This window comes from Emys orbicularis, chromosome 4, assembly GCF_028017835.1.
Source record: "Emys orbicularis isolate rEmyOrb1 chromosome 4, rEmyOrb1.hap1, whole genome shotgun sequence".
Taxonomy (NCBI): Eukaryota; Metazoa; Chordata; order Testudines; family Emydidae; genus Emys; species Emys orbicularis.
Window position 1 is genome coordinate 97,894,246 of NC_088686.1, and position 26,089 is coordinate 97,920,334.

The window sequence follows — 26,089 nt, forward strand, 5'->3', positions numbered from 1 at the left end:
ACCTCTGTAACCCACTTGTCGGTGGTAATGCTCTGCCATTGATGGGAAAATGGTCGTAGGCAGTGTCCAAAAATGGGTGCATGCGGTGTACGCGCTAAAGTGGGAACGCTGTTTTCTAAACCCTCGACCAAGGCTTCAGATCTGCTTATTAGTTGGAGGGGGTTGAGGCGCCCCCGAAGCATTGGGACGACGGCACTGGTATCTCAGTCTCTGGCGTTGCTGTTGTTGTTCCTGTGATCTATGGAAGTGCTGTGTATATGCGGGGTAGCGTGGACGGTGGTAAGGTTGGTATCTATATTGTCTCCTTCTGGTCATAGGGGTTTGGATTCCTAAGGACCGGAGGGTTGCCCTTGAATCCTTTATTGAATGAAGTACGTCGTTCGTGGTGGAAGCAAAGAGTTTGTCACTGTCAAAGGGAAGATCTTCAATCGTAGTCTGGACCTCTCGAGGAAAGAAAGAGGAGGAGAGCCATGAACCTCAGCGCATAACCACTGCTGTGGCGGTGGATCTTGCTGCAGTATTGGCTGCATCAAGGGCCACTTGAAGAGCGGTACGTGGTATGATTTGTCCCTCGGAAACTAGAGCTGTGAATTGTTGTTTCTTTTGTTCTGGAATGTCATCAATAAATTTCATGAATTTGTTATAGTTTCTGTGGTCATATTTTGCAAGAACTGCAGTATAATTAGCAATACAGAATTGTAGCATTGAAGATGCATATACTTTACGACCAAAGAGGTCCAAGCGTTTACTTTCCTTGTTGGATGGGGTGGAGCGGGAATACTGCTGTTTGGTCCTCTGGTTGGCTGCGTCTACTACCAACGAGTTTGGCGCTGGATGGGTAAAAAGGAATTCAGAGCCCTTAAAAGGGATGAAGTACTTGCGGTCCGCTTGCTTACAGGTAGGTAGGCTTGTAGCTGGGGTCTGCCAGATGGACTTAGCAGGTTCTAAAAGGGCTACGTTGATTGGTAATGCCACCCTAGAAGAAGAAGAGGGCTGTAGGATGTCTGTTAACTCATGCTGTTGTTTGGGAACTTCCTCCAAGTTAATTCTCAACTCATTGGCAACTCTTTTAAAAAGGTCTTGAAATTTTGAGAAGTCATCTGACGGTGTTGGAGGAGGGGGAAGTAAGGCTTCTTCAGGCGTTACTTCCGTCTCTACTGGAATAGGAGCAGGACTTGATTGATCCTGCAAGTGTGACAGTGCTGCCTGGTGTCTTGTGTCATTGGCAGGTTCGTCAGGTGGTGGTGCTAGGCAGGTGTTGCGCCTGGTTGAGGTGGAGTAGCGCGCGTGTTCTGGAGGATATGATGCCCATGGGGCCCAATACTGCCATGGTGGTGGAAAGGGCATAGGTGGTACCATCCAGGGGTTCACACACCAGGGGGCAGGATCATGCGAGTAGGATGAGGTAATTTTTCTATGACCTCTATTGGCTGGGGTCTGGGGATGGAAGTCTTGGTAAGATTAAAAATCCCCTTGTGGTCAAGCTTCCTCCTCACTTGAGGAAGGCTGTTCAGACCCTGAATCAGCCATTGGAGAGAAGCAGGCATTCAGCAGGGGTGACTGCAGGATAGGTGACACAAACAGATCTCTTGCCTGAGTAAATTGCAGTGCTGAGGCTCCTGTGTGAGGTGAATGTTGTGCAGGAGGAAGTTGCTGTGAGGAAAAATTCCTCTGCACCGGTGTTTTGAGCCTGGGCTCACTGCCAGTCAGCCCAGCGGGTGTCGGTGCCGTGGCCAGTGCCGGGAGATCAATATCAGCCTGCAGGGGGTCAGGCATGTTGTGGAATGTCGGCACCGCGTCCATCGCGGTGCAGAACGGTGCCAGAAGAGAGGCAGGCAGCTGGAAGCCTGAAGCCTCAGCACTGGAGCTTCGCGCCGCCACCGCAGCCTCAGGCGGTTTTTGCGCGGTGCTGGAGGAGCCCGGCTCATCAAATGTGCTCAAGCGGGGAAGCACAGGGAGGGAGGCTGTAGATCTGCCTGGAGAAATCTTGCGTCTCATGGTTTTCTTTGGTGACAAAAGGTGCCCTTTTTTTGAAGTTTTTTTGTGCTTCTTTGAGGCGGGGGGGCTGTGGCGGACAGCTGAGCCGGAATCAGCGCCTGGGTCTGAAGCTGACACTAGGGACTTCTGAAGGAGGAGCCGTTTCAATCTAAGCTCCCTGTCCTTCCGTGCCCTGGAGCTAAGTTTGCTGCAGTGGGCACATCTTTGGGGGATGTGGGTCTCCCCCAAACATTTTATACATTGTGAGTGGCCATCTGATAGAGGGATCGGCTCCTTGCAGGTAGAGCAGCGCTTAAAGCCTGTGGAGCCAGGCATGTCCGAAGCAGCTGCGGCTGACAGGAATGAAGAATTTTTTTTTTTTTTTTTTAAAGAGATAGAAATGGTAACTAACTATGACTAACAACTAATTAACAACAAACTAACTAAATAGAAGGGTAATTGTAACAAGAGAAAAGAAGTTCTTAACGAGTCTGCTGAGCTCCATCTCAGGCCGGGGACGGTAGAGAAGAAACTGAGGAGACCGGCCGCGCATGCGTACTATTAAGCTAGACTCAGAGCGGGGGTCAGGCTCTGCGCAGGCGTGGCCGGTACGAGTACTGCTACAAAAATCTCCGAGCAAAGGCGCAGGGGCGCACCAACACCTGGAGTGGAGCACCCACAGGGACATCTCTCAAAGAAGAAGTTGTGATTTAACTAAAAACCAGTAGTGCTCCAACCAATTTGCTTGGAAGATTAAATGGTTGAAATGTTTTTATTTAGTGTGTGAGTGTGAGTGAAACTGCATAAATAAGAAAAAACTTAGTACAGAGAAAATCCTTAGAACTACTTTTAAACTAGCTACAGGGCAGTCTGAGATGATATATATAAATATTTGGAACAAATATATTCCAAACCTATTAAAACTTCTGATCACAAAGATAAGAGAACATATGCATTAAAATGTTAGAAATCTTACATTTTCATATAAGGAAGAAAACATATGTCTGCAATATTTTAATATTAGAAACAGATTATACTAATTCAAAGTATGTTAAGAGTTGAAAATAGGGGGCCAAATTTAAAGATTATTTTTCTGTATTTGATACCTCATGGAACTACCTAAAGGTAAAAACAACAACTACATCAATCGGACTACTCAAAAGCAAAGTTGCCATCATACCGCTCAAGTGTGCTGCTCTGTGCAAAATCCATCTCACTTTTGGACTAATTGTTCTATTATTATTTGTTACTTGTATTACCATAGTGCTTACAAGTCATGGACCAGGACCCCACTGTGGCAGGCACTGTACAACAGAACAAGAAGTTCTAGATGTGTTTAGCAAGACTGCCACTAAACCCAGCAGCGAATACCTTGCCAACATCACGGGGTCTCTACTGCTCCCTGTGATCAGTGCTTTACTCACTCTACCCACGAACTGCAGGCAGATTAGGTTGTGGGAACTATTAGGAAAGCTGTAGGACTTCCCAGTCCCACCTTCAGCTAAAATGTGGAAGAGCTACTACCAGGAAAATAAACAGTGAATGGAGGGGGAAGAAACAGGGAACAGAGGATAAAATTAAAAAGTGATGGAACACATTGCAAAGTTGAGAGGTATGACAGCTGAATTTCTGATGATAAAAACGCTAACATTTTAAACTCAGTGCTCTCAAGTTACTAAAGTTGATACAAGGGCTTTATAGAAATACACATTATCTAATGGCCACATTTTGGGCCTTTTATTATTCAATAAAAAATTTTCTATTGAAGTTTACAGAGAACATGTATAGAAAGAACACAGCATACCAACTTCACCCCAGTGGAAAGGATTGGTGCCACCTGTTGTGCAGTTGTACACCATGATGTTTCTTGGTCTGAAAAAAGCATCACATATAATTAAAAATAAATTAAAATTTGGTACACAATAGCCCAAACCAGAACTATTTATCCAAATCACTCTTGTCCCCTGAATTCTGGAGTTTGGATAAAGTGGGAGACCAATCTAATCACCTTAATTTTATCTCCGTACTTCAAGCATTTTTCTTCCCAACAGTTATCATAATCCCCCCACCCCCCCTCTCTCTCATGAAACAAATATTTAAGCTTCAACTCTAATATTTATCATTTAAACTGACAGCCATAAGGATCAGGAAGGAATTTCCCCCTGATCTACATTATTGCACAACTGACTGAACACATTATCAGATACTGGCCATTGACTTAATGGGCTAATATGGTGAATCCTAAATTCCATAATAGTGTGGGAAAAGCAAACTACAGACTAGTAGTTAATAGATGGTTAGGTTTATAGAAACATCACACCACCACTTTTGGGGCTAATTAAAAATGAACTGCATTGTCACCTGCTATACCTATTAACTCCAGAATACCAAGCTGCAGCCAGTGTTGTGTTGACAACTACATCTACTGGAACAAGATCTGCAACTGCACTGTTGGAGGCTCTCATTGTTCGAAGAATTCCTTTTCCTGCCTTAAATAACAAAAACAGAAGACACACCAATAAAACATTTCAAGTAATGTGTTTCCTTTCAAAGACAGTTGTATTAAAATGTTTACTTACCGCAATAAAAAGACCACTGGGCCCATTAAAGTTATCAATCCATCCCTATTGTGTAAAAAAACCAAAAGCAATTTCAGTAGAAGTTTTCCGAGTTCAACATATAGTTTGTATTTGACAAACATTTACCGTTACAATTTAAGGAAACAACATTTTACTTCCCCACTCCTACTTTTGTTTCAAATATAAAAGGTGCTTTCAGTTTGCATACCTGTGACAGAGCATTTAATTAACAGCTACTACAACTCCAGCAGAAGAGCCACACACAATTTAACTAGCTCCTCTAAATGAGCTGCTGTGTATTCATTTCTTACCAAATAAATGGGATTAAAATAATTTTGTAAAACATATTTACAGTTTGAAGGAAGTTTCCTAACAGCAGCTATGAAGTCAAGACATACTTTGACCTGAGCTACTTCCAGTGACCCAGAGAAGTAGATAAACAATTTTGCTGTCCCTTATTAGATTTCCTGCCATTTTCTAGAGTAGGAGTCTCTCAATTTTTAATGCCTACATTCAGGGCCGGCTCCAGGCACCAGCCCACCAAGCATGTGCTTGGGGCAGCGCCTGGAGGGGGGCGGCGCGGCGGGGCACTCCGGCCGCCGGGGAGAGCGGAGAGCCCCGGCCGGAGCGCCCCGCCGCGCCGGGGGCCCTCCGCCCTCCCCCCGGCGCTCTGGCCGCCGGGGAGAGCGGAGAGCCCCGGCCGGGCTCTCCGCCCTGCTCCCGGCGCTCTGGTCGCCGGGGGCTCGCCGCCCTCCCCCTGGCACTCCGGCCGGTCGGAGATTGCGGGCCCGCGGCCGGGCACGGCGCCCTCCCCTGCCGTGCTGGGGGTGGGGGTGGAGGGGGGCGGCGGGTGGCTTTTTTGCCTAGGGCGGCAAAAAAGCCAGAGCCGGCCCTGCCTACATTCAGTACCAAAAGAAAGGATAATTCTGATTTTGGTGATCTGTAAGAGCTTGAGAAAGCAACTCATCTTGGCCCAGATTTTCTCCTGAATTAGGAAAACAGCCCCAAAACTAGTCACAAGAGGACTAGCCCAGATTGGGAGAAACTTCAGATAGCATTCAGCTGCTAAAGCAACATCTAAAACACTCCCTTTCCTATGGCTGTCATGTAGAGTGGCTACAAACAGGGGGTGCTCCAGGGCATCGCTGTGCTCCGTTAATCCCCAGTTTCTGTTGCAAGTTGAAGGGGAAATGGGTCCATAAAGACATCTCCAGGATCAGGAAGCACAAATGTGGCAAAGAAAAAAAATAAAAGATCAAGGCTTTAGTCTTGCATGTGTTTTAGCACTTAGAAGTCATGGGAACTAACTGATGAGAGAAACTTCAGTTCTTTATAGATACACAGAAGCTCACTGAAGTCAAAACTACTTTCCTCAAGGCTACACTATTTAGTCTCCTTATCAGAAAAAGTTTTGGATGAACAGTTAAGTGTGTAAAATGTGTGTGTGTGTATAGTGAAAAATATCACTTTAGGATAGCATCATATTCTCTCCAGTAGTTCGAACTAAATATACTCTTCCTGTGTTTTAACAAATACTTCTTAATTCACTTGATAGGCCGATACAATCCAGAGGTCAGAGTAATTTATCCTTTAAATCTATGGGTTTCTTACACAAAAACTACACACAGAAAGCTGTCAACCAAATGAGGCAGATTTGTAGCTCAGTTTGCTATCCACAAGTGACTAAGTTTCAACTTGGATTTCTATGGACTTCTGAACTAGATCCCTAGCAATATAGGCTATCAAGGATGCATGCATAGGTTACAGGTCAAGAAACATCGATTGTAGAATATTCAGAGGGAGGCTCAAAAAGACTTACAGGGAAAGGCTCCTTCCAGCTGGCACCAACAATTGACGGCCGTATAATGGCTATGTTTAATTTTGCACCTTCCTGCTGCACAACATATTCTGCTAAGGCTTTTGTATATGTGTAAGTATTAGGCCTGTCTCCTATCAGTTTTGGAGTAATGTCCTTCACCAGACCATCATCCATCCACCTAAAGAATCAAAAGGACAAAGATTTAATTACTGTACAATTCACTTAAAGGAGTACATAAGTCTGAAAGAAAGCAGAGAAATTAAAAACAAACTTATCAAGAAAAATGCTTATGACTGCCTCATTTATTTCAAAGCAACAATCATAAGAAATTGAAGCTGTAAAGTTCAGCAGAAGCAATGTAGACAAAGAATGGCATAAACACAGTAAGGCAAGGAATTTTGCTGTAGTGTTTATTGGCAAGTTTTACAAGTTGCATTAGGAAAAGCTCTGGAAGTAATTTAATACTGCCACTTCAAAGCTCTGTAACAGCCCTAGTGTCCAATACCAGATCATCAATGAATTTTAAAACCCAATAGCCTGATTTTCAGAGATGCTTAGCACCAATTTGCACTAAAGCTAACAAGCATAGCACCTTTGAAAAAATCAGTCCTCAGATAAATCCAAACTTTTGACACTGGTATGCAAGCACATATATGTAGGTTGTACAATAGTGGCGTTCTGCAGATAATTTACACCAAGCTCAGTTCTGCAATCTGTACAACTCCCTCAGATTTCACTTATGAAAAACAGTTTCCTTTATTTAGAAGCCAAAGCCTGATCTCATTAGAAGCAAAAAATAACAGTTGAACACTACCAGTATTTAGCCCTTAATGCTCACTCTGTTTAATAAACAGCTCTCAGACTGGAGGTGAGTAAAGTGTGGAAGAACTGTACTGAAAGAAGAGTTTGATGTCAATTTCAGGAGACTAAGGGCTGGTCTATATTAGAAATCTTGCACCAATAAGGCTAAATTGATTTAAAACCCACTACACTTAAAACAGATTTAAAAAAAAAAAAAAAAATCGCTTATACCAAAGCAACATGGGTACAAGCATAATTTAAACCTGCAAGTGTATGTAAAAATAAGGGCTTGCACTGGTGTAGCTTATTTAGTTATTCTGGTTAAAGTTTTCTTACACAGACCAACCCCATTATGTTTAGAAATATTGCAATGTGCTCTAGAAATTAAAGTTTATTTTATGAATTGAGTTAAAAATCTGAAGGATTATTTTTGAAGGAGGAAGAATTTACAGGAATTTTTATGAAATGGTAATATAAAAAGAAGAAAATGGATACAAATTGATGTCTGATCAATACAAGATTTGTCAAAAGCAACAGATCACTGCACAAGAAAACCCACAACTGAATGTACTGCGCACCACCACATTTCCAGAAGTTTATAATTCAACTGAAACACAAAAATTGATAGGACAAAATAAAGTAATATCCAGTAAAATCCCAGAACTGCTTGCAAACTTGGTTTAAAATAAAAGCAAAACATACTTTTTAATACGTATCAATTCACAATTCATTCTCCCCCATTTTTCTGTAGTGCGTTAATTCATACCATATTTAAAAAAAGTAGTGAGGGGATAGAGTGTATATTTGATACACAATTAGTGGACTTGGTCCATCAGTTATGGTTAATGATGAGACTGCCATCTTCAAGATTTTATATTGCCACTTTTCTGCCTACCCCCTTCTCATTTAATGTTTACATTTTCTGCTACATGTCAGCTATATATGTTAAGTCATTTCCCAATTTTCTTGGCTCTTCCAAGATGATGTTAAACATATTTGGAAAAACTAACAGTGAGCAAGGAGAAAAACCCTCCTATAGGCATAGGCTCAAACTGAGAAACATCAGGTTAGTTGGTGTGTAATGAAGGCTTGTCTGAGCATAGAAGTATTACCAGTTTAAATTAAATCAATTTTTAAAAATTTTAAAGAGTCACACCTTTAGTTAAGCTGGTGCAATTGTGTGCATGTAGACCAGGCCTGAAAGCTTGCTTACACCAACTTAGATCACCTTACAAGGGAGCCTAAAATGGTGTAAGTTACATACTAAACATCTAGAAGGTGAAAACTGAAATAGACCACTTCTTACATCTTATCTAGACTTGCTGAATATATTAGTATCTATTAAAAACAAGTTTTAATACCTTTAAAAATCAGTTCGTATTGGCAAAATCAAGGGAGACCATAACCAGCTATCATGTTTTTAAAAGGTATTAAAAACTCTTTATACCAGGTTTTTCATAAATTTTGAGCCAGAGAAGGGACCACTGTATAAAAAAGGCCACAGCACATTTTAAACAGCACTTAAAACATTGAACACTTTTTATACTAGGGGAAAAAAAAGATGTTTAAGGCCTTTTCTGTACACACTCCTCTTGCTTTACCCTTCTCTTCTGGCTCCTTAGTATTAGTTACAATTTAGGTCCCCTTACATTTAGTGAATCAAATCCAGATATGATACGCAAGGGTGTATGTAATTCACACTTTGATAGGTAGGCCTGGATCTACAGAGGGTTAAAAAAGTAAAGGAATCTAAAGGGAACCTAATTTGGTGCATTTTAAATGTTTTTCAGGGTGCGGGGCAGAAAGTTACAGTAAACTACAACTTAGTTTAGCCCATAAAGATCCCTTATCACGGAGTCCTCCTCTACCAACAATACTCAAGTAACAGTAAAGGAGTTGGTTTCTAGCTCTGCATTTCTGAAAAACATGATTACTTTTCAACCAATATACAAGTCCCATAGTAGTTATAGATTTGTAAATGTGCTGTTAACTAAGTATCTTGTTCTGGATGCCAAACAAAGAAAGGGATAAATTATTCTCTAACATACCTATCTATAGTTCCAGTTGATTGTACTCTAACATTATCTGAGGAGCACATATGCATGTGCTATAAAGCCGAAATGATAACCTGATCTAATCCATTTGATGCGAGTATTCCAGATATTTTCCAGAAGAGAGTCACACATCAAAAAAGGCCAGAGATTGTGTGACACTTGTGCTGGCTTAGTATCATAAAGTTGTTAGGTTCCAACCAAACTAGGGGTTGTGGCAGTTGGTGGAATGTAACATACACTGCAGTGAAGTGTGGAACTATTTTTTTGTGGCAGTATGTTCCTAAATTTATCTTGTGACATAACAGACACTTCACCTGAAAAATAACATGCATTCTCCTTCCTTCCATGCCACGCAATGCTTAGACTTCTTATGCTTTGAATAAGCAATTTCTACTGTATTTCACACAACGTGTTTTTATTTACATAGTCCCAACATCTAACACATCAAGAGGTTGCTGAGTTACTTCCACATTTAAATCGTTGTCATGCTGAGAAGTACTTATCTCTAAGCTTCTGAGTACCAGTCTGAGGAACATGGGAGTAACTCCCCTTTATACAGAATGACACATGGCAGCAGGATTACCTAACACTAACATTAAAAATGATGGAAGTTATTTATTAGAACAAGTACCAAATAAACACAGTATTCATTTGGACATGCATTTGTACACAGGGTGAAAGGATTTAAAATTAAAGTGATTTAAGTCACCAATTTTAATTATGGTTTAAATCATTAAGTAGGAAACCTTGATTTAAATTGATTTTAATCTTGTTTTGCATTTGAATTTTTAGTTATTTACCCTAAAAGAATGTTTAGTCTCCTGGTTGATAACCATTAAAATGAGATTTGCAATTAACTATAGCCTTTATAAAAAGTTTGTTACTTTTTGATTACCAGGAGGATACATTATATTTAACTCCACATTTTAAGCAATTGTATAGTTTAACATACATTTAGTCTGTCCTAACATGATAAAATAAAGTAAAAATTAAGAAATGTATCATTCACCATTTTCTATTTACTCGATTTTTTTAAATAAACTCCTGACTTGTGTCAAACTCTATTTGGATAGAAAGTAAAATTCAACTAAAATGCACAAATAACATTTTAAAATTATTTATTAAATAAACGTCAAATGCACTGGGTACCCAAGAATGAAGTTTATTAAAACATGTTTTGCATTTAAAACTGATTATTAAAAAAAAGAAAAGATGATCTGTAGTTAGTAAATTGAATTGATTCTTGAGGTGACTAGAAACACTTTGGCACTAGGAGATCTCATCCTTTCATACCTTTCATTTTATGTATAGACTGGAAGAGAAAAAAGCTTTCCTACCTTTTTTGATTCCCAATCAATCCGTTTCTTAATTTTGAATCAATTGGTCATGAAACTGAACTTGTTGCATAAACTGAAATGAAGAAAATATTCTCTCTGCCCTTGCAGAAGAGAATACTACTGTAAAAAACAGGTTTAGTATTTTAACTAACTGTGATTTCAGGTGTCGAGTGACTATCACCAGTTCAGCAGTATGACTTTCTTTACAGGGTCAGTAGCAAACATTGTACTGCTTAATTTTTCTTTTTTTGATTTGTGATTTTAAAAATATTACAACAAATTAGGCTTTAACATCAGCGGTAATAATTTCAAATTAAAAATTAAATGTTTATTTTTTAAAAGGAAAAAAGTAAATTTTTAATACCTTTTTTCCACTATGCTTGTACAGCATCTCTCATCTGAGCATTTCAAAGCATTCTACACAAGGCCAAGCATCATAATACCTACCTCACCGATGTAGTATCATGACCAGTATATAGCTGGGGAAACTGAGGCATTGAAAGGCTAACATACATGGTCATGGTCACACAAAGCAGCAGCAGAACCAGAAATACATTTCATCTCTCAATTCAGTCCCATATTCTAATGCTGCCTTCTTTTCACTTTAGATACATATATTTATTCATGAAATCTAAGCACCAGCTTTGAAATATCTAGGCTTCTGGAAACAGGTTCAAATTCTGTGAAATTCAATTCAGGCCTTAATTCTTTAAGATAGATAATGGAGTATCATTAAAATGTGTTCTATAGAGGACTTTTTCATGGTAACCTAACACTGAGGTCTTACCTATTCTACCTGGGCATTAAACACCCATGGTTTGGGTCTTAAGGAAGAAAGATTTATACAACATCTTGACAACTGTTGTTAATACTAATTATGCAGCCACTTGTGATGCCACGACATATGTTGCTTTACACAAGACCCTTATCAGTTATAGATAACAGTCTTTCCCCACTCAACTAGCTTTTAGTTTTGCCAAGTTTTTCACACATTAAATTAGTTACATGCTAGATTCCTACCAGCCCAACACCTTCTTCCCTGTATAGGAAGTTATAACATTTAAAAAAGTAATTCTACACTTCCATGTGGAAGCTCCCAAATAGTCAACTTCTATAAACTTATGTGAGGATTAAGCTCATTTCAAGACTCTGATTTTACAGAGGAATTTAGTGCAAAGAGAGTACAGTGATCATTTAGATATACACCTCTACCTCGATAACACGCTTTCCATGGGAGCCAAAAAAAATCTTACCGCGTTATAGGTGAAATCGTGTTATATTGAACTTGCTTTGATCCACCGGAGTGCGCAGCACCGCCCCCCGGGAGCACTGCTTTACCACGTTATATCCGAATTCGTGTTATATCAGGTTGCGTTATAGCGAGGTAGCGGTGTATTTAGTTTTTTCTAGTTGGTAAAGCTAAATTTCTAGCTTCATAACTCAATTATCCATATCCTGGTCTGTCCTTATGTTATTGGGTTAATACATAGTACTTTTATCTGTAGCTTCAGATTAGCCCAATAATGCATGCAATCAACTTACTTCAAAAAGGATTTACAATCTTTCATTACCTAGGCTTCTAGTTACTTGGACAAAATCCAGCAAAGCTGCAGTAGAAAGCAGTGTCTTATTTCTGCATTTAAGTGCATGCTTGTCTGAACTCTGATCCAATGGCCTTTCAATCAAGTGCTAAACAGACTATCCAACCCCTAACTTTGTCTATGAAGTATTCACAGCACAGTTAATCCATGCCTTCAGATTAATTAAAAAAAAAAAAAAAAAAAAAAGAGAATTTCTACAAGTGTTTCTTGATGCTCCAAAATAAGAAAAATGGCAAATGCCTTCTGTGAAAAAAGTTTCTTCCTACACTATATTTATTATTTCTATTACTTCTGCCATAACAAAGACAGCCTTTTTGAAAGGCTCATATTCTACCCACCATCATCCGCCACTTTACATTTAAGAGATCAAGTTGAAATCCAATTAATTAGAACCTAATCAAAAAAATAAATTTGGACAGTCACCTTAAAGAGAAAAATTGCCACAAAAATTGATAGGGGAGTCAAGGGCAGTTACAGTACTTGAAATTACTTCGAGGAAAGATATCAACTTGAAATCTTTTTGGACCTACATTTATTGTAGAAGTAAACAGTGAAAATGGTCAAGAAAAACTCAAATGTATCTTCAATATTTGTTACAGTAATCTGAGGTTACTTACTGCAAAAATTACACTGTTGTGAAATTTATTACCCTGATGTCCCTTTAATTACTATCCATGGGTATTCTTTATTCTCTTTACTAGAATCAGATTCTCTTTTCTTCCCTACTGAAATCCAGGCTACTAAACCTTACATTTTATTCCAGCTCGCTCAAGCTTTTTGTCTATCCTCTGCAGCAGCTTCCGAAGATTAACCCACTAGAACCTAGGACTAGTTACAATTGGCCAAATGAAATCTGTGCACCTTACAGATGGGCAGCTAATTTTGGCTGGTTTATTGCTTTTCCCACTTGATGCTAGGACTCAAACTTTACTGTATTTGCCACAACTATACCACACATCTGAGTCAGAGGGAATTTACCCTTCATATAGTTTTGTTTTATTCACTGAAGTTTGTTGGGCAGGAAGTATAGTGTATTTTCACAGTTGGAAGGGGGCTGTCTGTCTGCTCTGGAGATATCCCCTCAGAGGAGTCAGAAAAACAGCAAGGGATTCATGAAGAACAAGTTTAGTTCTGGCTATTTCTGACATCAAGAGGTTCTAATGCAAGGAGCAAGAGGTTACCCTTCCTTTGCAGTCACACTTACCCATCACCACCACCATTCGTGGCCAGGAAGACTGCAAACAAAGTTGGCCTCTACAGACTATTTTTATTGTAATGCAGTATTTTGAATCCAGATTCAATTCTTGAGTCCAAATTTGATTTTTTTAAAAACTACTTATTTCAAACAAAAAAATAAAACCACTGATCTTCAATTTCTTTTAAAGAGATGATGCCTTAGTGAATTGGAAACTGAAGTTTAAAACCATGCAACTTTAAAATACTTTAGGAAAACAAAAATTTGCTTGGTTTGAACTTTAAGTTTTGCTAGATTTTATTTTTACATGCTACAGTATAGACATTTAACTTTATACTGAATTGCTAAATAATAGACACTCTTTTTATTAGGATTGCTTGAGGGGGTTTTATAAGGTTGCCAGTGCTTTAGGAGGTTTTAACTTTTGGCATCTAATTATATGTTTAGTTTAATATATTGAATATTTATTATTTGGCTTCGAGGAGGTAGTACTCTGAATGAAAAAACAGACATTTATCCTAATTCTTGAGTAAGTGATCTAAAATAAGTCACAACCTTCCTACACCTTAGTTTCCTCATCTGTAAAATGGAGATAATTGCCTCACCCATGAGTGTAGTTTTTTTATATTATGCTTTTCAAAGCCTTTTATCAATGTGTAATAGTACTGGAGAAGAGAACTGCAAGTAGGTGTGGATTAGTCAAGAAAAGCTATAAAGATTCAAAACATACTCTAAAGAACCTATCAGTTTCTTGGGGTCAACAGGGGGTGGATATATGATTTCTTCAATGTGCTTTCGATTGCAATAAGCGTATGCTGTTGAAACATGCATGAACACCTCCAAATTCTTCATTCGCTGGGCCAAGATGACGAGCTGTTGTGTGGCAATCACATTTAACTGAACAGCATCTCTGTTAAAGAAAACAGACAAATGAAGATGAGTAAGAGTAAGCATGTCAGAGAATCATAAATTGAGGTAAAAGTCTCATGTGGTCATCTATTCACATCCCCCTACCAATGCAGACATAACATTTTCCCACATCTTGTCCAGTCGATTTTTAGCTGTCCCTAAGTGGGTTGCACCACTTGTAATGGGTTGCACCACTTTCCTTGTAAGACTGTTCCAGTCTTAGAATCCATAATATGGAAGTTTCTTAGTACTCAGTCTAGTTTTCACTAATTTCATGCCACTGTTTTTAGTTCTATCCCTGTGTACCATCTAAAAAAAAAAAAAAATTCCTCTGCTTACATGGCATACACCCTAGTCAAGTTATGAAACTTCTTTATTTTCCTAAAATAAAATCCTTCTCAACTAAAACAAGGGAGTGAAAAATGTTTACATGACAATCTATAATTGCTAGGCTCTTTTGCTTTCTTCACCTCTGACCCTCACACAAGGTGTTTAACCCAGTATCAATAGATATTCATATATAAACCCACAGAGCCATCCACATCAGGCAGTTAACACGTCAAGCTGAGCAAGATCTGCCCTGTTCAATACTTCAATGGGAGGTCTCCAAAGACTTCATGTTGGCAAGTCAATAGGTGATGCTCTCCCTTCTGAGTCAGTGCTCAGGTAATAACCAGATATGCGGGGGACGGTTGGGGGAAGGATGAGTATTATGCTAGTCATGGGGGTCTTGTATAGAAGGAAGGCAACCAAAGATACCAAGGTATTGATTGCTTCTTGTCATTAAAATTTCCATGGCACTTTCTGAAAGGCTAGGGATGAATCCAACTTTAATTTAGCTAGTATCTGGGCTGTGACTTTCTGGACACACAAATTTCACCTATAAAATTTCACATAAGTTAGGTATTCTTTCCAGTTCTATTATATTACTATGGGTTATTGCCTTCCTCCCCATACCTAGTAGCATTTCAGTAATACTGGTGGACTATTTATAAGGTTGTCAAAATTTTATTGGGATAAAGTGCTATATTAACATCGAATACAAGTTTGAGGGTTTTTTTTTTTTTTTTGCTTTAACGTAAGTAGAGTTACACAGAGATGACAGTTTTTCAGTAATCTCATATCAATTTTTCAAACAATCCCTACCCCATTGCAGCAAAAGCACAATCATTTTACAAAATGTTATCACGGAGTCCTCCTCTACCAACAATACTCAAGTAACAGTAAAGGAGTTGGTTTCTAGCTCTGCATTTCTGAAAAACATGGTCAAAAGACCAAAAGAATTGACCCATAAAAAATTCCCTGCATTTCTAACTTAGGAAACGGAAAAAGTTCTGAAACAAAAGTCCAAACATGTTCTGTGCCTGCTTTTTAGGTCAGAAGATGAATAATTTTGAGCTTGAGTCAACTCTCTGGGTGCAGGAGAGAGATGAGGCAGAGACTCAACAGCAGGGAATTAAGTTCTGACCAAGGGCTTCCTAGGGGGACTTGTCGGCGAAGACTGCCCAAGAGAAATATCTGTTCAGCACACTTCCATTTGCCCTTCCCAGCCAGCCCCATCCACTTGTGTTCTGCTTCAGGAGATTCCAGACCTGCCAGCAGAGTGGAAATTACAGGAGGCTTGAGGCATTATGTCCCCACTCCAGAAGGATTTTTCCACTGCTAAAGGCCTCTGTAAACCTAGCTCTTTAGCTAATTCCTATGTTGGTGACACAAGGGAACTGCCTAATTAAAAGAATTTGTGAGAAGGAAGTATAAAAAGGGGGTTTGCTCATTTTCATCATGTAGCATTCCCAGAAGGCCATGATCAGTATTTGCAGGGACTCGGAAATTAGGGTTTCCTAACCCTACCTTTCACTCTTATATAGCCAAGTTTCTTTCCCTCCTCCTTCCTGAAAAGAGATTTATCATATAGCAACAAAAGTCAAAAATGTACTGTAACATTTCAACATTAAAAAGCAACAGAGGGTCTTGTGGCACCTTTAAGACTAACAGAAGTATTGGGAGCATAAGCTTTCGTGGGTAAGAACCTCAGCATCTGAAGAAGTGAGGTTCTTACCCACGAAAGCTTATGCTCCCAATACTTCTGTTAGTCTTAAAGGTGCCACAGGACCCTCTGTTGCTTTTTACAGATTCAGACTAACACGGCTACCCCTCTGATATTTCAACATTAAAAAATTTTCTACTAAAAATGGATATACCAAAGCTTACTTTATCTCCTTTGCTTTTGTGAGTCCTTTTCTTCTACAAGAGTCTCTTTTCCTTAAGCTTTCAGTAGTTGTTTTCCCTCAATCTCTTTAGAAATCTTCCTAGTAGTTTTCTCCTCACTCTTCCCCTTTTTATTTCTCTTATTTCTCCCCACACTTCCTCTAATCTGTATTGCTACCCCTTTGCCGTTACTTTCTCCTTCCACCTCACCACATATATCTCCTCTTCCCCTGCACCCACCCTTAGCATATATTTGATTCTCTGACCCCAGATTCTGTCAGATGAAGCAAGAGCTAGAATTTTATCCCCATACCCTCAGAACGAGAGCATTTTTGTTCTCAATACACCCTTACCTTCCAAAAAGGCTGACCATCAAATTACATATACGTGTGCACTCTTTTTATGACCTGGTTCATAAAATGGGTGGTGGTTCAGCTCAACTGCTGAGCCAGATGAATCTGGCTCTAGCCCATCCACATCCATTTATTATCCACCAGCTAGACTCATATCAGAGGCCATGACAGCAGGAGCTCACAAGACACATGAAGGTGCCAAGACCAGTACAAGCAGCAACATTACTTAACTTTCTGTACACCTTGTGCCTGTACCAAGCCTGGGACCGGGCACAATCTTCATATTCGTCTTTCCCCAACAATGGCCCTTTATACTTCTCCTTTAAATCCTAAGGGTTAAAACCTTCTTGGGGAGTTTCCTTATACAGAGGAAAAAATTAAATTGACCCTATATGCAGTGAAACTCATGAAAAAAGGGTTTTTTTGTTTATAAAATTTTGCAGATAAATATTATTTTCAAACTGGTGTCCCCTTGAGGAATACACTAATATAATTCAATTACATTAGTTTTTTTCATATCAAGCTTTATACTCACCTCAGTGTTTCATTGAATCTGACTGTAGCAGCACAATGGAATACAATATTAATGCAGTTTATGAGCTTTTCTTTGTCCTGCTCACTAAGGTCCAGTTCATTCTGCGTAAGTTCACTAGTAACTGCTATTATTTTCTCTTTAAATTCAGGCTGTTCATCTCTTAACCTGTCAAACAGCTGTCAAAAGAAAATCAGGACTAAAAATAAAAATTCACACAATGATTTCAGATGTAGCAAGAGAAGGGGCAATTAACTAAAAAATATTTTCTGCCTATAACATGGAGTTATACTTCCCTCAATCATAATGGATATTAAAAAATATGGATTGTAAAATTTCATATCACATATCAGTACGAATTGGGATGAGCAAGTTATTCAACTGGCAAAGCAGCCAGTGAATTATGCAGGTCATTCCAAGTTAATGATAAAGCTGAACAGGCATGATGCATTTTTTTAAAACTTTATTTATTGGAACTACTTTTCCTGTCCTTAAAGCTAAATTCCTTAAGCTCCCACAAGTCCAAATGCTCAGGGCTCCAACAGAGCCATAGAAAGCATCTAAAACTTAACTGAAGTAGCTATAATCAACGTACAGTCTACTATCTCTGGCCCATTCAGAGCTAAAAAGCAAAACATTTTACCCTATCTTCCACTGTATAATACTGTAGTCTAGAAGTGAGAGGACTCCAGATATCAGTCTTTAATCCCATGACATTTAGGTCTAGAAGATGTGTTGCTGACCCAAGAATGAACACACCCCAAGGCCTTAAGCCAGGTGTCATTCTGGGGAAAGTTTCACAATTGAGAAAGAATCAATAAAAACCCACTTGTCTTGAAGGTAGTTGCAAAAGAGACGGGAGGATTTAAGATTGCTCAATGGGTTGGAATGTCAGAGTAAATCACAGGAAAAACAATTTAGTAGGCAGATGAAAAATGAGGCTGTTAGAGGCACAAGAAATGTGTTCATCACATCTGTAGTTTATCGCATGGATTACCACCATATATTTGGTGTATTACATACAAATACAAAATCCTTGTCTTTTTTTCCTCCATTAGATACCCAGAAAATTTACAGGGGTAACAAACTAACAGTAATGGAAGTTCCACATGCTATGGTTTTAATGTATCAGTACAACAGGACCTTAGCGTTTAGGTCAATATCCCAGTCAGACAGGAAGTTCAGTTTAGATTAACATCTAAACAGAACTTTGAACAGAACACTATCAAAATGTTTTAATCCAACATCACATTAACAAAAATGAAAAGCCTCCAGTTAAGCAGCAGCTACTACTACTGCAAGTGTTGTTTAAAGACTGAGCTTTCAAGGTTGTGCACCCCATGAAAAGGGGGAATAACTTTACTAACACACCAAATTTTGCAAAACAAGTAATGGTGAAGTCTATGCTTTTCAAATACTACTTTTTGAGCATATGAAGTGCTACTGGAAATCAGAGTTAAAGATGCCAGATGCTGTGTAGCAAAGAACTTCTCTAGACTAGCGGCAAGGAACCATGCGGCCCATTAGGGTAATCTGATTGCAGGCCGCGAGATATTTTTCTGATGTTAACCATCTGCAGGCATGGCCCCCCGCTGATCCCAGTGGCCGTGGTTCGCCGTTCCCGGCCAATGGGAGCTGCGGGAAGAGGCGGGCCGCAGGGACGTGCTGGACACCGTTTCCCGCAACTCCCATTGGCCAGGAACGGTGAACTGCGGCCACTGGGAGCTGCGGGGTGCCGTGCCTGCAGATGGTCAACGCCAGCAAAATGTCTCACAGCCCGCAACCAGATTACCCTGATTGTCTGCAGGTTGCTCACCACTGCTCTAGGCATAGGTTTGTGCTGAGTTCTTCACATTTACACATACAGTCCTTCACATTTATACAGACACATCCAAAGTTATTTGGTCAATCTGAGACTTCGAGCTTAAAACACAACTGCTATTCTTGTCTATACCATTATATAGGTCAGTGCATGGTAGTAGCATAAAGCTGAAAAGAACAATAAAAAAAGGAAAGACTCTTTAGTTTCTATAACCAAACAGTAATCGAAACAGTAAATTAAATCCAATGAAGTGGCTAAGCATCTGACTAGGATTTAAATGCTCCTGAACTCTTGATTCCTGTATCCCCAGAAGGAATTGAGAACAACAGCCATGCTTCTGGATTTAAACAGAGGTTCTTTGTTCCTCAAAGTTACTGCAATTGGAGTAAGAGAGAAGTTGGCTGAATGCCAATATAGTTACACTGAAAGCATGAACTGATAGTAAATCAGTTTTCTTTAATCAGTTAAAATGGGGAGGAACTGGTTGAGAATTTGAAAGTGGAAGGCAGCTTAGGTGAAAGTTTTCATGAAATGGTAGAGCTCATGATTCTAAGGAATGGTAGGAGGGAAAACAGGACAATAAAAACAATGGATTTCAAAAAGGCAGATGTTAGCAAACTCAGGGAGTTGGTAGGTAAGATCCCATGGGAAGCAAGTCTAAGGGGAAAAACAGTTCAAGAGAGTTGGCAGTTTTTCAAAGAGACTTTAAGGGCACAAGAACAAACTACCCCATTGAGTAGGAAAGTTAGAAAGTATGGCAAGAGACCACCCTGGCTTAACCAGGAGATCTTCAATTTTCTGAAACTCAAAAGAGAGTAATAAGCCTTGTGGATAGAGGGGAAGCGGTAGATGTGGCATATCTTGACTTTAGTAAGGCTTTTGATGCTGTCTCGCATGACCTTCTCATAAACAAACTAGGAAACACAACCTAGATGGAACTACTATAAGGTGGCTGCATAACTGTTTGGAAAACCGTTCCTAGAGAGAAGTTATCAGTGGCATATCCAGTGGGGTCCCGCAGGGATCAGTTCTGGGTCAGTTCTGTTCAAGATCTTCATCAATGATTTAGATAATGGCATAGAGAGTACACTTATAAAGTTTGCAGACGATACCAAGCTGGAAGGGGTTGCAAGTGCTTTGGAGGACAGGATTAAAATTCAAAATGATCTGGACAAATTGGAGAAATGGTCTAAGTAAATAGGATGAAATTCAATAAGGACAAATTCAAAGTACTCCACTTAAGAAAGAACAATCAGTTGCGCACATATAAAATGGGAAATGACTGCCTACAAAGGAGTACTGCAGAAAGGGATCTGGGGGTCATAGTGGATCACAATCTAAATAGGAGTCAACAGTGTAACACTGTTGCAAATAAAGCAAACATCATTCTGGGATGTATTAGAAGGAGTGTTGTAAGCAAGACACGAAAAGTAATTCTTCCTCTATACTCCGTGCTGATTAGGCCTCAACTGATGTATTGTGTCCAGTTCTAGGCACCATATCTCAGGAAAGATGTGGACAAATTGGAGAAAGTCCAGAGAAGAGCAACAAAAATGATTAAAGGTCTAGAAAACATGACTTATGAAGGAAGATTGAAAAAATTGGGTTTGTTTAGTCTGGAGAAGAGAAGACAGAGCAGATATGATAAGAGTTTTCAAGTACATAAAAGGTTGTTACAAGGAGGAAGGGAAACAAATTTCTCCATAACCTCTGAGGATAGGACAAGAAGCAAGGGCAGTTTAGGTTGGACATTACGAAAAACTTCCTGTCAGGGTGGTTAAGCACTGGAATAAATTGTCTAGGGAGCTTGTGGAATGTGCATCATTGGAGATTTTTAAGAGCAGATTAGATAAACACCTGTGTCAAGAATGGTCTAGAATCTAGATAATAGTTAGTCCTGCTATGAGTGTAGGGGACTGGGCTAGATGACCTCTTGAAGTCCCTTCCAGTCCCATGATTCTTCCCGTAACCCCTCCAACTGTAATGGGGCAGGGAGAGGCTGGAAGCCAATAGTCACAGAATCATAGAAACATAGAATATCAGGGTTGGAAGGGACCTCAGGAGGTCATCTAGTCCAACCCCCTGCTCAAAGCAGGACCAATCCCCAACTAAAATCAGCAAAGTGTGCCCAGGAAGCCCCCTTAAGAAGGGGCCTTCAGTCATTCCTCCCAGCTGCCACCAATTTCTCCAGACAGGAAATTCTTTAACAAAATAGTTCATAAACAAGGGAGCCAAGGCTGTTTAGCTGCAAGTACCGTGTAGCCTTCCAGAATGCAGAAGTTGACAGCCAAAACACAAACCTGTGGGATCCAGCAAACTCAAACACCTGTTAAGATAATGCCTGATATACCACATGCCCCCCAGAGTCTTAACTCAGGCCCCTCCAATTGCTTCCCTAGGGAGTCCCTCAAGGAGATTATAGTTAGAACTGTGATCATAACTGGTATCATAACTGATTTGTCAATTTGCTGGCAGTTCTGGAAGATTGAAAGTTGTTCAGTTCAATCTGTTCAGTTCAATCTGAACTGAACTCAAAGGTTCAGAGAATTGAAAAAGTTAACATTTCATTTCAAGCTTGTTGTTATTGGTTGTGTCTTGATATAACCTTTAGCCCAGCAGTTAGGGCACTCACCTGGGATGTGGGAAACCCAGGTTCAAATCCCCACTCTGGAGCAGGGACTTGAACACAGGACTCCCTGATCCTACCTGAACATCCTAACCACCAGGTTACATGGTATTCTGGGGTGGGTGTCTCAGTCTCTCCTGTTGAAGCTATTTCACTTTGTATAAATACATAGATATACATTCAGTGAGAGCATCTATAGCTTCGTGCAGTCATCTGGGAGGTAGGAGAGAAGGGCACACCCGAATTCTTGTGTCTGCTTCTATTAATATTTAATTGTGCTGTGTTTCAACATTTCTAAAGTTTTGTTTTGACCACAACAATGCAAACTAGACACAAATTAATGAAATGTTTTATTTAACCGGAATTCACATTTGGGGAGGCAGGGAGAAGAAAAGGGATTCAGACAAAATAAATTTGCCCAACTAATTAGAATACTACATCAATTCCCAAGATATGGACATCAGCAGGGAGAATGAGGAGGAGCAACGCTGGGGAAACTTAAGTGCTTAAAATCCATTGATCCTTGCTCTGAGGAGTTCCTCAGAGCAATTTACCTTAGCTCTCACTATGTGATTCATTGTTCAGGGTGATGTATACCATTTACAGTTAGTAGTCTCTAGAACAGTGGTGTAACAGAAGGTGTAACAGAAGAAGAAAGGCTTCATGGGAGCGTTTGAACAGGAGTACAAACGTGGAGTTGTGCTGGACACAGAGGAGATGCCAGGTGATATTAGGATGAGGTCAGATACTGCTATATTCCCAGCTATTGCTACGTCCAAGCCTCCTGAGGTGCAAGTGAGAACTCTGGCATCTAACCAGGGTTGATTTGATTTAAAATCACTAGTCAGGAAGACTATTTAATCATGGATTTCCACATAAAAGTGCATTCTTGTTGGTTGTTATAACCTTAATACATGTTCTTCACAACTCAGAGATAGATGAGATAAGAGACCCAAACTGGGTCTCTTTTACAGCCAGCTGCCATTATAGGTTTTCCTTACTAGTGAGAGAATAGTATGGTAGATCTCAAATCAATGAAGGCAACACTCAGAAAGACCTCAACACTTCTGAAATATGCTGCTCAAACAGTTTCACTTTTGTTTTTACTGCCTGTCCCTCCCTTCTCACATTTATCTCCAGACTTCTTTTCCTTGTCCAGATCTATTCTACCCCCAACGATCTTCTATTCAGTGAACTTTTTGAAACTTTGCACTTTTAAAGAGAGGTAAGGAACACTGTGTGTACACAAATTTGCAGAGCGACAATAGGGTTGAGGTCTTATTTCTCACCTCTATATATTATTTATTTAAAAACATTTTTGCTGTTAGCACACAGTTTGAGAACTGCAAAACTAAGCATCTCTGATGGGATCTTCTAGATACTTAGCACTGAGTCCCACTGGGTAGATAGAAAGATTATTTAGGTTAATCTACACAGAAGCCCCTGGAACCCCATAAGATTGGGTCCCTAAACCATGAACTATTGGAACTCATTTATAAAACTTTTCTTAAACATGACATGAATATATTGTCTCATACTATAGAATTAGAATTTATAATCCCTATTCCATGATTAGATATCTTTGAGCTATAATGTATCTTAATTCAAACTAATCTTTAGATAGGTTTTTTCCTCAAAAAAGCATTATAAAAAAAATCCAATTTCAATTAAAAAACATTGGATTTTTATTTATTTATTTATTTTTAAATCATTGATTTTTATCCATCCTGCAGACAACTGCAAATTGTCCTTGGCTTTATACTGATACACAGCTTCGTGAGAGACAGCTGGAGTGCCTGAATAGGAGTTGTGGTGGACACAGAACGTGGCTCACATTGGAGTTGTGGTGGACACAGAACGTGGCTCACATGGTTAGGGTCCGGGAAGGTAGTTTTATACTTTCCGGGCCTATTGTGTTCTCCATGGGGTCAGGGTTAAGGTAGCTTGGCACAGAAGACAGTAGAGTACCCTTAAATCTGAATTTTACGTTTCAGAGGTTTAAGTTTTGCCTTTACTCTGTCCCCTTCAGGACAGGAAAGATTATATGGGGCTCTACTGGCCATTAATTACATTTTGGAAAGTCAAAAAAACAGAAAATGCAGAGTTAGTAGTTTGTTTGAGCGCACTTCCAAGATCTCAAATTTCTATGCCAGCTTCTACATTCCGTAAGGCACTACTAAGCACAAGACTTAACTCCCATGTAACACCACTGTTTGTTAATGAATTAAGATTTAAGTTCCCCATCCTTTCTCCCCCTTGTGAATGTAATTCTTTGTATCGCTATCAAAGTCCCTGTCTCCGATACTCAGCCAGCATGCTCCTGGATTCTTCACAGTCCATCAACATTGTTCTAGTCGGATAGAAAGACTGGAAAAACAATGCACTCCCTTCTCAAGAGGGGAATACACCTTCTGAAGGGAGGAATGCCTCTCCAGCATTATTTACTTTCATTAGCCCAGAGCACCGGGTACCCAGGGTAGCAAAATATTAACAGTTACTTTGTCAAAGAGAAATCACTGAAATTCCAAATTGAAGAAATTTCATAGTAGGTTCACATTGTAATGTAGATTACTACTAACCAAAATTCATGGGAAATGGGGGGTGCTAGATCTCCACAACTCTATAAAAAAAATTTTGAGCATATTTTGAAATGTTGGTATAGCTTATTTTGGTAAGTTTAAAGAAATAAGCTATGTTGATAAGCACCTCCGCTATACAGTATAACTTCATGCACACTAAGGGGTTGCACCAATTTGACTAATTTCTAAACTACAATAGTTAAGTGGTACAGAAACTGTAGACAAGGGTAATTTAATTTCCCTGTAAACCACACATTTAATTTTACATCTTATGCAATATTTTCACACCGTCTTCCAGCTAATTCACCTTGGGGCAGCTCTAATAATAATAACTCTACCTAGCTCTTAGAGTGCTTTTCATCAGTAGACCTCAAAGCACTTTACAAAGAAGGGATATGTTTTCCCTATTTTACAGATAGGGTAACTGAGGCACACGGCGCCGAAGTAGCTTGCCCCAGGGCATACAGGAGGCCAGAGGCTGAATTGGGACTAGAACACAGGTCTCCTGAGTCAGTGTTCAATGCTCTATCCATAAGGCCACACTACCTCCCTACAGGTGACTACACATTTTATTAGCAGACTGTAAAACACAAGTCATTTACATGACAACCATTTGACATTTCAACACTGCTTTGCACTTTAACACACAAGATAGCTGAATTAAAAACAAGACCTTTTAACAAAGCTGAAAGCGGGTAAGACGCTCCACTTGAAATGTACATCCTCTTACCCTCACTGTAAAACCTATCACTGGGCTTTTCACTTGAATGCCAAGCACACAAAAAAGTCATCAGCAGAACTTAAAAAAACAAGCATATAATATGGTATATGACATTCAAAGAATGTGTATCTGTCCGCAAGTTTAAATGGCAGAAAACAAGCTTCATTATGCTCATCTGCTGTATGTGTCCCTCTGTCTCCAGGAGGGAGATGTCTATTTTCCTTTAATTTGTTAAGTCAATGCAACCCTGATATTTAGTTATTAATACCACAGCAGTCAGTTATTTGGAAGTTTGTATAGCAAAAAACCTGTTCCAACATGTTCATGGTTGCTCACTATTTCAGAAGTTTCTTTACAATGGGGAAAGGAGGTTTGTATCACTTCTTTAGTCAATTAACACAAAGAGCTTCCAGAGACATACCTTACAGCTGATCATTTCTTCCATTCGTTCTTGAGGCGTCTGACCTGCTTTATGTCTCACCAATATATAAACTGCTTTCACTTTAGGGCAGGACCTCAGTAGCTTTTCCAGAAGCACCTTTCCCATGAAGCCAGTAGCTCCTGTGAGGAGGACATTCTTTCCTTCATAGTATTCAGGGATGGATACCATTATGACCTTAAAGTTTAACAAGAATATATTAGAAAAATGTCACTTTATGCAGGCCTACAGATCTGTACCTCCTTCATTATAATGCAAAGATATGAACATTCATTCAGTCCTGTGGCTGAAAGTAGAAGCTCACTGACCACATTCTTCATCTATCGGTATCCCCTTCCTTCTTACACAAGTAGGTCTTAAGTTTAAGCAAATGCCATAGGTTTTAGAAGCAATTCACAGAATACCTTTTAAATCTTTTACACGATCTGGATCCATGCTACTAGCACAATTCAAGATTTCTCCCTCTGCCCCATCCCAATTTCTCCCTTAGTTTCTGGTTATTCAGAACTGGCTCTAAGTATTTAGCCAACAATATTT

The 26,089-nt window shown here is 39.5% G+C and overlaps 1 protein-coding gene across 1 annotated transcript in view; it reads right to left on the reverse strand.

Moving 5' to 3' along the window:
* FAR1 (fatty acyl-CoA reductase 1) overlaps positions 1-26,089 on the reverse strand; it is an 82,476-nt gene that overhangs the window by 24,562 nt on the left and 31,825 nt on the right. The window contains exons 2-8 of the mRNA XM_065403501.1: positions 25,535-25,729; positions 17,369-17,544; positions 14,094-14,273; positions 6,376-6,553; positions 4,557-4,601; positions 4,348-4,466; positions 3,782-3,849 (exon numbers count right to left, since the gene is read on the reverse strand). Coding sequence (XP_065259573.1) covers positions 3,782-3,849; positions 4,348-4,466; positions 4,557-4,601; positions 6,376-6,553; positions 14,094-14,273; positions 17,369-17,544; positions 25,535-25,723 — 955 coding nt within the window. The 5' untranslated portion in view covers positions 25,724-25,729. The remainder of the gene's footprint in view (positions 1-3,781; positions 3,850-4,347; positions 4,467-4,556; positions 4,602-6,375; positions 6,554-14,093; positions 14,274-17,368; positions 17,545-25,534; positions 25,730-26,089) is intronic.